This window comes from Martes martes (assembly GCF_963455335.1).
Source record: "Martes martes genome assembly, chromosome: 15".
Taxonomy (NCBI): Eukaryota; Metazoa; Chordata; class Mammalia; order Carnivora; family Mustelidae; genus Martes; species Martes martes.
The window spans coordinates 25,281,304-25,293,994 of NC_137903.1; the positions used below are offsets into that span (position 1 = coordinate 25,281,304).

Genomic DNA, 12,691 nt, shown 5'->3' on the forward strand with positions numbered 1-12,691 from the left:
CTGTCAGAGGGCTTGGTGCCTGCCAGGGCCGCTGCTGCCCCTGGATCTTCCCTCCCCAGCCGCCAGGAAGGCCAGCACAGTCCCCAGTGCTGCTCCTGGCCAGCCGCTCACCGGCCCAGCACTGCTGGAGGGCGAGCGCACCAACACCAGGCAAAAATATGTCCGCGACTGTCCCCACCAGGGGCTGCGCATGGTCTGGCCAAGCTGCCTGAACCCCCATGTGTGGGGCTAGGCCTCACAGGACAGATCCTCCGGGAAGGGGCCTGGCCCTGTTGGTCCTGCAGTCTGAAGGAGGATGGTCCCCTGCAGAACAGGCTGCCCCGGGAAACTGCGTGGTGGGGAAAGGAGGCGGATGTGGAGTGGGGACAAGGCACCCCCTTTTTACGGAGGGAAGGAGGGGCTCAGACACAAACAAGGAAGTGTCGGTGACCATCGGAGGAACAGAACTCAGCTCCCCAGTCAGGGCACAGCACGGCTTTTCTAGATGCCTCCCTGTCAAAATGGGGCCTGGGTGGTTCCCTCCTTTCTGTGGATGACTCTGTGGCTGGGGCTGATCTGTCCCCTTTTCTTGGACTTGTCACTTTGCAGCTTCAGTTGTCAGCTGAGTATGACCTTTGTCCTCCCTCCATCCCTCCTCCCTCTCAGGGCGGACTGGGGCTGGCAGGGACATTTGAGAGCCAATGTGGGGAAGGCACCTGACCTTGGGGAGGAATGTGGGAAATGTCTGCAGCCTGGAGCAGCCACCCCCTACCTGGGGCCCAGGAATCCGGCCCCCAAGGGAGGTGTGTGTGTGTGATTGGAAGAGAAGGGGGGGTGCAGGGCCCAGGAGCGCTGAAGTGTTGGGAGGCCCCATGAGGTCACCTGCTGAGACTCTACATGGTTACAGACGGTAAGGATGAACCAATTCTGCCCGTGTGGGGCCGCCAGCATGCCACTCCCTCTCGGACCCGGGTAGAGAGCTGGGTCTCCTAGGGCCCTAAGACTTCTAGGGCCCCCTCAAGCCCAAGGCTACAGATAGAGCTGCAACTTGTGACGTCTCAGGCCCACAGAACCCCAGAACATCAGAGCCCTTTGAAATCAGCACTTAGCACAACCATTCCCTGGTACAGATGTGGGAACTGAGGCCAGAGAAGGGATGGGAAATTGGCCACAGGTGTGCTAATTATGGCCAGGACTCTGGGGTGGGTGCCTTCCCCATACCCCTCCTGTACCCGGCTTCCTCCTCGCCCCCTGCCCCCCCCCACAAGGTCCTACAGGGTTCCTTCTGGGAATCCGTGCCTTGTGAGCGCCCTGAACTACCAGGGTCAGGACCTGCAGCCGCAGGGCAGAGACTGGGGGCCCGGCCTCCCTGCCCAAAGCCTCCCTGTGGCTCCTGGTGAGCGGGTGATCTGTGCTCTGGCTGGGCAGTTGAATAAGGTCGTGATAACTCCAGCAGATGCCCCTCTTCGGGACTGAACCCCGAGAAGAGCGTGAGTAAGGACTCTGCTGCCCTCTCGTGGCCACGCATAGGGCCGGCCTACGGCTGTCAGGGCCTGGGGCTGCTGGTCTTCTTCAAGCCGCTGGCATGTTTCTCCCAACCCCCTTCCCCTGGAAAGGGCTCTGGGCAGCCGGACGGGCTGGCATCACCTCACTCCCTTATCTCTGAGACCACCGCCTTGGCCCCCCAAAGCATGATCGTTTGTTTGGTGGTGGTTTCTGGCTGTTTTGGTGGTGGATCCTGGAAGAAGGCGGCCTCAGGCCAACGGGGGAGGCCCGGTCTGTTACCCAGAATGCCTGGGTGTGGGGAGACACCGGTGGTTTCCACGGAGATGGCCCCATCAACCAACACTAGACAGGATGCTTTGAAAATTTAGAGGATATTTATTTTTCAGGAAGGTCCACCACAGCTGACGGGCACTACTGTCCACTGCTCCAGGGGATTTCTCCTTCGCTTTGCGAGAAATGCCCTCTCTTCTTGGAAGTGCCCGTGGGAAGGCTGGGAGGTGAAGAGAAACCATACACAACACTCCAGAGCCTTAAAAAAATAAAGCAACAAACAACCTCCTGCACACGAATACACACATACAAAATAAATAGATGTATAAAAGGCCACTCTCCTCCCGTCCTGGCCGAGGGGCTACTTTGGGAGAGTGGGGCTGGGTGGCTCGGCCCCCCTTCCCCCAGCCAGGATCATCCAGAGGCGAAATGGTATGGAAGTGCTGGACAGCCGAGAACAAGGCCTGGCTTCCGGGGAAGGACGGGGCAGGCCCTCTCCCCGGAGCTCAGTGGGGGCAAGGTAACGAAGGAACAAATAAATAAATGAATAAATAGAACCCAACGTGCTCCCAGAGGCCTAAGGGCTTACTTAGGCTGAGGCTCGGGGCCTCTGGGGCCTATTTCCCTGAAAAGAGCAGATCCAGTGACAGGCAGAAAGAATCACAGGGGAAGCACAAGTCCAAAGCCACAGCCCGCCTGACCTCCAGAGCCTGCATCCTTCATATCCTGGGAAAGGCCTGGCCCAGAAGTGAGCCTCAAACCAGCTCTGGAAGGAGGGGTAGACTGTGCCTACTTTCTGGCCCAGCAGGTGCTCAGAGGCTGGGGGGCCCTACCCTCTCTGCTTGGCATTCTGAGACCAGCAGAGCCCCCCACCCCCTTGCCCTCTGACCTTTCCCCTGACCATTCCTGCAGGAGGGAACTGTCTGTCGAACCTCCAGGTTGGGGCCTGGCCCTCTCTTGCTCCCACTCTTCTAGGCCTTCCTGACCTGCCGCATCCTGAGTCAGCTGGGGGAAGTCCTCGTGTGACTAAATCACCCCAGCAGGCCATCCTGGTGACCCCTCTGCTCCATTTGGCCACAGATGTCCCCACTGCCTCCATCGGGGCTGTGCTCGAAGCTCCCTCCAGGCCAACAGGGAGAAGGCATCAGACAGAAGCGAGAACAGAGAAGGGGGCAGGAGCTGCTGGAATGGACAGTTTGGGCGAGAGGCCGAACCAGACATGTGAAGTTCAAGGGGCTCAGGCATCCCAGGGTCCCTCCTGGAGAAGCAGAGCCGTCTCGGGGCCAGGGAGAGAGCACGGGGCGGGGGTGGGCTGGCCGCTCAGCTGGGCAGCAGCACGTGCTCCAGGAGGTAGGTGACGGAGTCCCAGTGCTTCCAGAGGAGGAAGAGGATGAGGACCAGGAGGGCGGTGCTGGTGATGCGCAGGCGTGTCTTCATGAGGGGCGTGATGAAGTTGGCGATGGTGGACACGAACACCAGGAGCACGGCCATGAGCGCCAGGATCACATTGATGAACTTGCCCAGCAGAGCCCGAGCGTTGGCGTTCTCCACGCCCTCCAGCTGTACCACCTGCTGCTGCTGCTGCTGCAGCTCCAGCTTGGTGACCCGGGTCAGGCAGGACTCCACGGCCTCCTGCAGGGGTGCACACGAGGGAGCTCAGGGCGGGCAGGCCCCCCGGGCTGGACCCGACCTGCCCCTCCGAGAAGGCGACCGTCCGCAGCGCGCTCATCTCCGCTCCACCCCATGCTGCCCTCTCCCTCCACATGCCCAGGCGCCCATCACCCCCAGCTTGGTGGGGCCCTCCGCCCCAGGATCAGTCTCGGGTCGCACCTGGATGTCCCGAGCCCTCTCGTAGGACTGGTAGGCCACCTTCTCCTCCATGCTGGCCAGTTCCTGCTTCAGGTTGGTCATCTCATTCTGGTGAAGCTCGGTCAGGTCATTGAGCTGCTCCTCCAGACGCTCGTACCTAGCCGAGGGACAAGGTGTGTGACAGCAGCCCTGGTCCCCTCAACCCCCTTCTCTCCCCAGGATCAATTTCATTCCTCCACCACCACCCACCCAGCGTGCTCAGCCCTGTTCCAATTTTAACAGCCAGGACAATGGAAGTTACTATAGACACTGGGCCAAGACTTCACCCACATTATGTCATAGGCTCCTTGTCACCCTCAACCCCACAAGTACCAGTGTCACCCCACTTTACAGGTAAGACTGAGACACAGAGAGGTGAAGGAACCTGCCTCAGATCACACAGCTCATGAATGGAGGAGTCAGGGACTAACTGACTTCAATGTGAGCAGATGAGCCCTGGCCTAAGACGCTCTCCTGGGGACCAGGGACTTGGCGGGACAGACACATGATCCCTGCTCTGCAGGCACACGACGTCCAAAGGTGACCCTTACGTGGGCTAGTTAGTTTTCAGGCAGGGTCCCCCTCAATTTCCCAAACCTTCTGCATGCACATGAAGGAGAAAAGCGAAAGTGCTAATTGAGGAAAAGATGGCCAAGAATCCCAGGGAGCGAGTGCCGAGTGCCCTGTGAGCACAGGGGTGGGGCGGGCAGAGGGGAACGAAGGACCAGAGACTCCGGCGTCCGCCAAAGGTTTAAGCTGACTGTGCCGGACATTCACACACTTCGGCTTTGCAGGTGTGGACTCATTTATTCCCGCTGCACAGACAGGAGACCAGGTGTGGAGAGCATTGAGTACTTTGCTTAAGGTCAATGGCAGAGTAGAGCTGCGGAGAAGAGGCGGAGGCGCCCGGGTGGCTCAGTCGGTTAAGTATCTGCCTTCCGCTCAGGTCATGATCCCTGGGTCCTGGGATCGAGTCCTGCATCAGGCTCCCTACTCAGCGGGGAGCCTGCTTCTCCCTTTCCCTCTGCCTGCCGTCCCCCCTGCTTGTAGTGTCTCTCCCTCTCTTACATGAATAAAATCTTAAAAAAAAAAAGAAAAGAATAGAGCTGGGGTTTGAACCCAGGTAACTTGGCTCCAGAGTCAGTGCTCTTAAGACTTTTCAGATGAGAGGCCACATAGCTGGTCCCTGCCTCGGCTTCCCCTCTTGGACACAGACCCCGTAACCACCGAGGAGGGGCGTTCAGGGCTCCTGACACAGGTAGCACTGTCTCCCCATACACGTGTCCCCTAACCGTATCTTCCAGCTGCTCCGGCCAGTCTGGAGGAAGCCTTCCCAGGGCCTCTTCTGGCTCCTTCCAGCAGCCTGGGACCCTTCTGTGCGCACCTCTATCTGCCTGCGCCCCCCGGAGCCCGCGAGCCGGCGCCCATCCCCTCAGGCCGGGGCCCCGTGGGCACCTACCTGTAGCGCTCCTCCTGCAGACACTGGGTCATGTAGGTGTAGTCGCGCTGCAGCTGAGCCTTCAGGCCCTCCATCGAGTCCTCCAGGTGGGACTGTCCCTCCTTGATCTCCCGCAGCTCCTCCAGCAGCGCGTCCAGGTTTCCGGGGGCCCCGTACAGCGCGCTCAACTTGGGGCTCCCCAGCGCCCCGGCCGGCCCGGCCCCCGAGTTGCTGCCTGCCCCAGCAGAGCTCGCGCTGGCGCTGGAGCACTCGTCATCGCTGCCGTACTTGGGGCTGGACACGAGGGTGGCGCTGCCGCTCAGTGCCCGGGCCGCCTCCTCAGGGGCCCCGTCGTCCAGAGGGTCCTTCAAGTGGGCGATGTTGTCGGCGCTGCCGAACTTGTTGCGGATCAGGCTGGCGAACTCCCGGGGCTTGGATACCACGGCGGTGTGGGTGGCCTGCGAGAGGCCTGAGAGGCTGCCCTTGACGCCCTCCACCACGCCGCCCCCGAAGCCGCTGATGCCCGCGCGCACGTTGGCGCCCACGTCCTTCAGCCCCTGCTGCATGTCCCGCAACACGTCCTTGGGCTGCCTCGAGGGCCCATTCTGCTCGATCTCCTTCAGGCGCCGCCGGTAGTGCTCCAGCTTCTTGTGCAGCTGCGCGATGGTCTGGGCTGACTTTTGGTTCTTCTTCTCGAACACCTGCTTGATGCGCGACACCTGCTGCTTGTCCGCGTTGTTGGCCAGCTTCAGGTACTCCGCCACGTTGTCGTCCCGCGCCTCCTGCTCGATCTTGATCTGCTCGGTGATCTTCAGGATCTTCTGGTGCAGGTGGTCGATGGCAGCCTTGGTCCGCTGGGGGTCCGGGGCCCCGTCCGCCACATCCAGGCTGATGGGGCCATCGGCGTCACCATGGCCTGGGCCACCAGGGAGGCTCAGGGCCACGAGGTCTCCCTTGTCAACCTGGGGAAGAAGGCAAGCAGGGCAAGCATGGGTAAATCCTGAAACCACAGCAGGGGATACGGCAGGAATCTCTCACGTGTCCGGGGACACCTGTGGACTTGGCTTCTCTGCCTGGAGGGCAGATGCAGGATAATAGGAAGGTTCAGGGCAGGAGTCCAAAATAACAACACAGTATTCCTTTTCCAACTACCATTTGAAAAAAAAAAAAAAGACTTTATTTCTAAGTAATCTCTACACACGACTTGAGGCTTGAACCCACAGCTCTGAGATCAAGAGCTGCGCCCTCTACCAACTGAGCCAGCCAGGCTCATATTTGGAAACATCTGTGATCTACCTGATTCTCACAATATCCCTAAAAGGCAGTCCAGGCAGATCTACCCCTCCTCTGGCCCAGAGTTCAAGCAAGTTGCTCAGGGACACACAGACACGAGATGATGGAACCTCGGACCCAGGATGCTTGTTGCCCCCTCCCATGGACCAAGCCAGTCTGAGGCTTCAGTGGAGAGTCATGGGACTGACTGGTCGGCCATGAGACAAGTTGTCCCTCTGGACTCAACTTCCCCAAAAGGCTCCTGCCTGCAGAAGGCCTCTCCCCGAGTGCTGACCGAAGCCTATACCTTGGCCCCACGCAGGTGCAGGAAGCCTCCCCGCCCTCCCCACCCCAGCTTCCCTGATGAAGTTCAGTAGGTCACCCGCCTCTGCGGACACCCCTCCCAGCCCCTCCATCACCTTCCAGCTCTCTCGAGTCGTCGTCGGCAACCTCCTCCGCTTCATGCTGCTGGGAGAACCCGGCCCTGCCCGGTCTCCCAGCTGCGGGAGGAGAGCACAGCCCCACCCACCCTGCGGGCCGGGGCCTGGAGATTCAAGTCCCAGAAGCAACCCCGAGGGCCAAGGGCAGCAGGGACGGGTCCGGGGGCCTGGGGGCAGCAGGGCCCAGCTCAGGGGGGGGTGAATGTGTAGGAAGGAGAGGACAGCCCCTTTCCACACCAGCAGGCAGGCTTCCCAAGTGCATCAGGACGGCAGAGAGGAGGAGAGAGGCTGGGAAGGGATGGGGGCGGTGGGGAGAAAGGAAAGAGAGGGCACAGGAGATAGGAAAGATGGGAAACCCGGGGTCAGACGAACACGGGCGGGTCTGGAGTCCTGCTCTCGCAGGGCCGGCTCCCCCTCGGCTGCTGGAGGATCTCTCTGTCCGCAGCTGGGTCCCCAGTGTCTTATCGCCATGCAAGAACGGAAGCGGCAGGAAATGGCTCAACCCCATGTATTTTTACACACAGCAACCCCCAGGACGGCCGGGTCGGATCATTCGCTCTTCGTGTGTGTGGGGCGGGATGAGGTATGTGTGGGGGAAGGGGTTAAACACAAAGAGAGTGGCCCGGTCACACACACCGGAACCGGAAGCAGCCTGTGCCAATTACAGGCAGAAGTCACTGCACTCGGCTTCTGCCGAGGTGCAAAGTTATTGGAAGACACTATTGAAAACAAAAGCCCTGCCAAAATCAGGGGAGGGTGGCTTGTCTGTGGGCTTCCTCTGAGGCCTTTTCAGGTCACAGCGCCCCTGGGGATGCTGGGGACAATGTCGATCCCTCTTCCAGTTCCTCCCCTTACATTTGCTTTGGGTCTCCTTTGGTGTCTCCTGGCCCTCCCTCCAGGTGCTCAGACCTCCAGAACGCTGGCTTCCTGGATTTTCTGACCTTGTACACCAGAGGGGCCAACTCCACAGTCTCCTTCAAATGATCTGTCCCAAGGTCTAATGGCCACGCCAGTCCGACTTAAAACCCCATCCCGCAGTTAAACCCCTTCCTCCTGTGCTATTCCTGCAGTGAAGACAAACAGTCTGCCTCTCCATTGTCCTGACCCTCAGTAGTCTCACCTGAGAAATGGGTTAATCCTGCCCAGGCTTAGGTCTTTGTGAGGATTACACCAGACGATGTCCAGCAAGCACTTAGCCCAGTGCGGGGCATACAGAAGGCACTCATAAATGCTGTCCAGATCTAGGCAGCACAATTTGGGTTGGGGTGAGGCGGGGTGGGGGATGAAGTTTAATTAAGAGATTATACCAACCAATGCATTCAATATTGATATGACAGTATAGGTATTGCAATACAAAAAATCCGATTCTCTAGGAACACAGGACTTTTTTTTAAGAGAGGAGAACCCATGTGGAGGGGGCAAGGGAAGGGGCAGAGAGAGACTGAAGCAGGCTCCATGCTCAGCAGAGCCCAGCACAGAGCTGGAACCCACGACCCTGTGATCATGACCCAAGCCGAAATCAGGAGTCAGACGCTCAACTGAACACACGACTTTTAAGATGAAATAATCAGGCCCTCTTCTAAGGCCACTGTGCTTCCAAAGATGCTCAATTCTCTTTCCCCTTCTTGGTGGGAGGAAAAAAAAATCCCAAAAGTGAGTTTGGGGTCTGGCTGAAGCCTGGCTTGATGCTCAGCGCTGGGCGGTTTGCTGTCTCTACAAGGAGCGGAGCATCTGTTGCAGGGACCGGGAGGGGTGTGGGAGGAGCTAATGAGACAGGGATGCCGTGAAAAGAAGTGCTTCAGGACTCCGAGGGTGTATAAAATAGCAACTCTCCCCTACCTTGGCTTCACTCCGGCAGCTTGGTGCATCTCCTCCCGTGACTTAGAGTCTGTCTAGCTTACAAATGGAAAAGCAGAGTGGAAGCCAGCTATGAAATCCCCATGAATGAGAGGAGAACAGACCTTCCTGGCTGAATGAGCTGGGGCCTGAAGGTGGGCTGCAGTGGCCTGGGGCTGGGGTCCTGGCCCCCTTGACTGCCTCTCTCCCCTGCCCTGGGACCCAGACTTGAGCCTGGTGGTCCCATAGCAGGACACCAGCTCCTTCCCGCCCCTCCACTGGCATCGACCACACTTGGATCCCGCTGGGTGCCTCCAGTCACAGAACAGCCCCCCTCTGCCCTTTTCCCCATGGAGGAAGACACGTGTTGGAGTTGGAGGAAGGTGGGGAGTTCTCCTTCCCCCACCAAGACCCCCCCATGGCAGCAGGACCCCTTCAGGACTAAACCAGGACCGAGTGATTAAGGGACAGAAAGCCAAGGAGGTGGCGGACAGCAGGCAGAGGTACGAAGAGGGAGAATACTTTAACAAAGGAAGAAAAATTCTGGCAAAAGATGACAAAATGACAAAGGATAGAAAAAGCAGAAGAGGAGAAAGAGATCTGAAAAAAAAAAAGCACACACACAGAATAAAAAGCATAAAGAAAGGCAGTGAGACTGCAGCATTACTGACAACAGCCAGGAAGGGAAGCAGCCCAAGGGCCCATGGACGGATAAAGAAGAGCGGGTCCGTGTGTACCACGGAATCCCACTGGGCCAGAAGGAAGAGCGAAACCTGCTGTTTCCAAGGGCATGGATGGAGCTTGAGAGTGTAATGCTGAGCGAATCAATCAGTCAGAGAAAGACAAATGCCGTATGATTTCACTCACACGTGGAATCTAAAAGACAAAATAACGAAACAAAACCAAAAACAGACTCCTACATACACAGAACAAACAGAACAAACCGGCGGGTGGGGGATGGGTGAAACAGGGCAAGGGGATGCGAATTTAGCTTTAGGGTCCTGGCTCTGTCCCCCACGGGCTGTGTGCCCTTGGAAACGTCATGAACTCTTCTGGGACTCCCATTTTCTCGTCTGGAAAAGGGAGGTGATTCCCCCTCCCTCAAAGGGGCTGTCAGGAGGGTAACAACAGACACTGAGTGAAAGCAAGGGTCACAGTACCATCTCGGGGCACCCAGCAGGTGCTCAAAACCAAAACTAAATCAGTCCTTCACACTCACTCGTGTGGCTGTGACGTTTCAAAGGAAAATAACAAGTGCTGGCGAGGATGGAGGAAAACCAGAGCCCCACGCCCCACGGGCGGGGACATAAAGACGTGCAGCCGCCGCGGGAAGCAGTTTGGGGTTTCCCTCAGTAGGTTCAACGTGGGTCCGCCATATGACCCCCCCAATTCCACTCCTGGGCCTACATCCAAAGGAATTTAAAAAATGGGTGTTCAGGGGCGCCTGGGTGGCTCAGTCGTTAAGTGTCTTCCTTCCGCTCAGGTCATGATCTCGAGGTCCTGGGATCGAGCCCTACATCGGGCTCCCCGCTCGGTGGGAAGCCCACTTCTCCCTCTGCTGCTCCCCCTGCTTGTGTTCCCACTCTCGCTCTCTCTGACAGATAAATAAATAAATAAAATCTTAAAAAAAAAAAAAAAGTCGATTCTTGGTTTCAGCTCAGGTTGTGATCTCAGGGTCGTGAGATCGAGCTCTGCATCAGGCCGAGCATCACGGCGAACATCACAGCGGAGTCCGCTTGAGGCGCTCTCTCCCTCTGCCTGTGTCCTACCCCCTGCATACTCACTCTCTCTAAAATAAATAAATCTTTAAAAAATATAAACATAAAAATATTTTAAAGGTTTTATTTATTTATTTGAAAGAGAGAGCGCGCACGAGTGTGTACAAGCAGGGGAGTGGCAGGCAGAGGGAGAAGCAGGCTCCCCGTGGAGCAGGGAACCTGATACAGGACTCAATCCTAGGACCCTGGGATCATGACCCGAGCTGAAGGCAGTCGCTTAACCAACTGAGCCACCCAGGCGCCCAATTAAAATATTTTTAAAAATAAAAATGGGTGTTCAAACAAGCGCTTATACACAGATGCTCCCAGCAGCACTTCTCACAAGAGCCAAAGTGTGGACACAACTCAGATGTCCATTAGCCAGCGAATGGGCCCACCTGATGAGTACATCTGTACAGTGGAATCTTATTTGGCCATAAAAGGAACAAAATAGCACTGATACGTATTACAACGCGGGTGAACCTCGAGAAGATCACACTAAAGCAGAAGAGGCCAGACACAAATGGTCACACCCTGAAGGATTCCATGCATGTGAAATGCCAGAATGGTTCGATCCACAGAGACAGAAGCCAGATCGGCAGTGGTCAAGTGCTGGCGGTAGGGGAGGAGCAGGCCATGGCTAGTTCCCAGGTCTGGGTTTCCTGCGGGGGGTGCCGATCATCTTCTGAAACTAGACAGTAGTGGTGATTACAGAAGCTGGATGTGGAAGGCGGGGGGTCCTCCAACCTCAGCTCCAAGTAACGTCCTATTAGGGTGGGTCTGCTACCTGGGTCCTTCCTCTTACGATCTCATTTTCAACAGGGCAGAAGCTCTTTCTAATGCACTCCCAACCCCCTATCCTGGGGCCAAGTCCAGATCGCTCAAGCCCTGGTCACTGGCGGGTGAAACTCCCTGGGGCCCCCAGCCAGAGCACTGCAGTGAATGCGCTACGCAGATATCACCGCGCCTCTCGAGAGACTGTCACAGGCCACCTGGCGATTTGTCCACGCCCCGCGGCCAGCACCATACCTGGAGCTATGGCCCCAGCACCATGGTCTCCCCCCACCACCCTGAGGCACCTGACTCCAAGATGAAGCCCTATGCACCAGCCAGGCAAGTTCTCACAACGGGAGAATGGTGGAGGGAGGGCCATGCTTCCTCCCACAGTGCTGTTCCATCCCCAGGAGGCCACGTCATGTCCCCCACTCCCTGTACCTACTGGCCAGAGCTGAGGTCATAGCCCTTGCTCTGAACTGTGACTGAGGTCCAAGAAGTCCTGGTGAATGTTCTGGAAGAGCCAGAGATGGGATGCTGCCTAAAACATCCAGGGTGCAACTTTCTCTCTTCCTCTCCCTGCTTTCTGCCCCTGGAAGCACCCCCTCCACGTGGCTTCCTGGAACCATGGACTTTCCTCCCTGCCCCCTTCCGGCAACTCTGAATGAAGCCGGATTAGGCACACTGCCAGATGGGCTCGGGCTCCTTTGGGCCTCCTGGGGCTCCCACCTCCTCCCAGGCCTGAGCTCACGCCCTCTGTGAAGCTGGGTCCAGACCTGGGGTAACGGCCCGCCCCCCTGCACAGCAACCAACCAGCCAGGCCGCCCGGATCCCTGCCGCCAGGAGCACACGGTACATGCTCCAGGGCCAGAAAGCATCCCGGCTTTCAGAAAGCTCTGTGCGGGGAGGGGAAGGGACCAGCTATTGTCAGATGGGGATAGTGGTTCTAGTTCTCTAGCAACAGACAAAATACACGAAGCGATCTTCAAGGGGAACCATCCCGACAAGCACCACTTGCAAGGTCGGAGTGCTCCACCCTGTGCCCCCAGGTCCCCATGAGACCGCAGAGGGCTCTCAGCTCCACGACGCCCTGCCCCAGGGAACAAGAGCCCCTTTCCGGAATTACGAATTACTACTGTTAGGGTCCCCAGGGCAGGCTGACCCAGAAAATGAGGACTTCCTGTCATAGCTCTCTGCTCGGGGACCAGAAAGCCAACACTAAGGTCACTCTTAGACAAGGAAAAAAGAGGAGAAGGGAGGGGAGGAGAAGAGCCCTAGAGTGTCCATGTCCCTTTAGGAGAACAGGCAGCCCCTGCCGTCCTGGGACAGGTGGCCTTCAGGCTCCCTCCCAGAGCGGGAACAAGAGGGTCTGCGGGTCTGGCCGAGCAGGCTGAGGTCCAGGCAGGTTGCTGCTCCTGAGCAGGTCTGGGCTTCCAGAGGCTAAGAGCCCTGAAGGCCAGCGTGATGGCGGCTGGGGGGCCCACGTGACTCGGCAGAGATGCTCTGCTGACTTCTCGCCCCGGGCCTCTGATCTGAGCACCCCTCTCGGGAGGGAGAACACTCAGATTCAC

At 57.9% G+C, this 12,691-nt stretch overlaps 1 protein-coding gene across 1 annotated transcript in view; it reads right to left on the reverse strand.

Moving 5' to 3' along the window:
* Positions 1-1,838: 1,838 nt before the first annotated feature.
* TMCC2 (transmembrane and coiled-coil domain family 2) overlaps positions 1,839-12,691 on the reverse strand; it is a gene marked incomplete at its 5' end in the record, with an annotated part of 36,762 nt that continues 25,909 nt past the window's right edge. Inside the window, 3 exons of the mRNA XM_080825048.1 lie at positions 1,839-3,387; positions 3,586-3,721; positions 5,063-6,003. Coding sequence (XP_080681174.1) covers positions 3,076-3,387; positions 3,586-3,721; positions 5,063-6,003 — 1,389 coding nt within the window. The 3' untranslated portion in view covers positions 1,839-3,075. The remainder of the gene's footprint in view (positions 3,388-3,585; positions 3,722-5,062; positions 6,004-12,691) is intronic.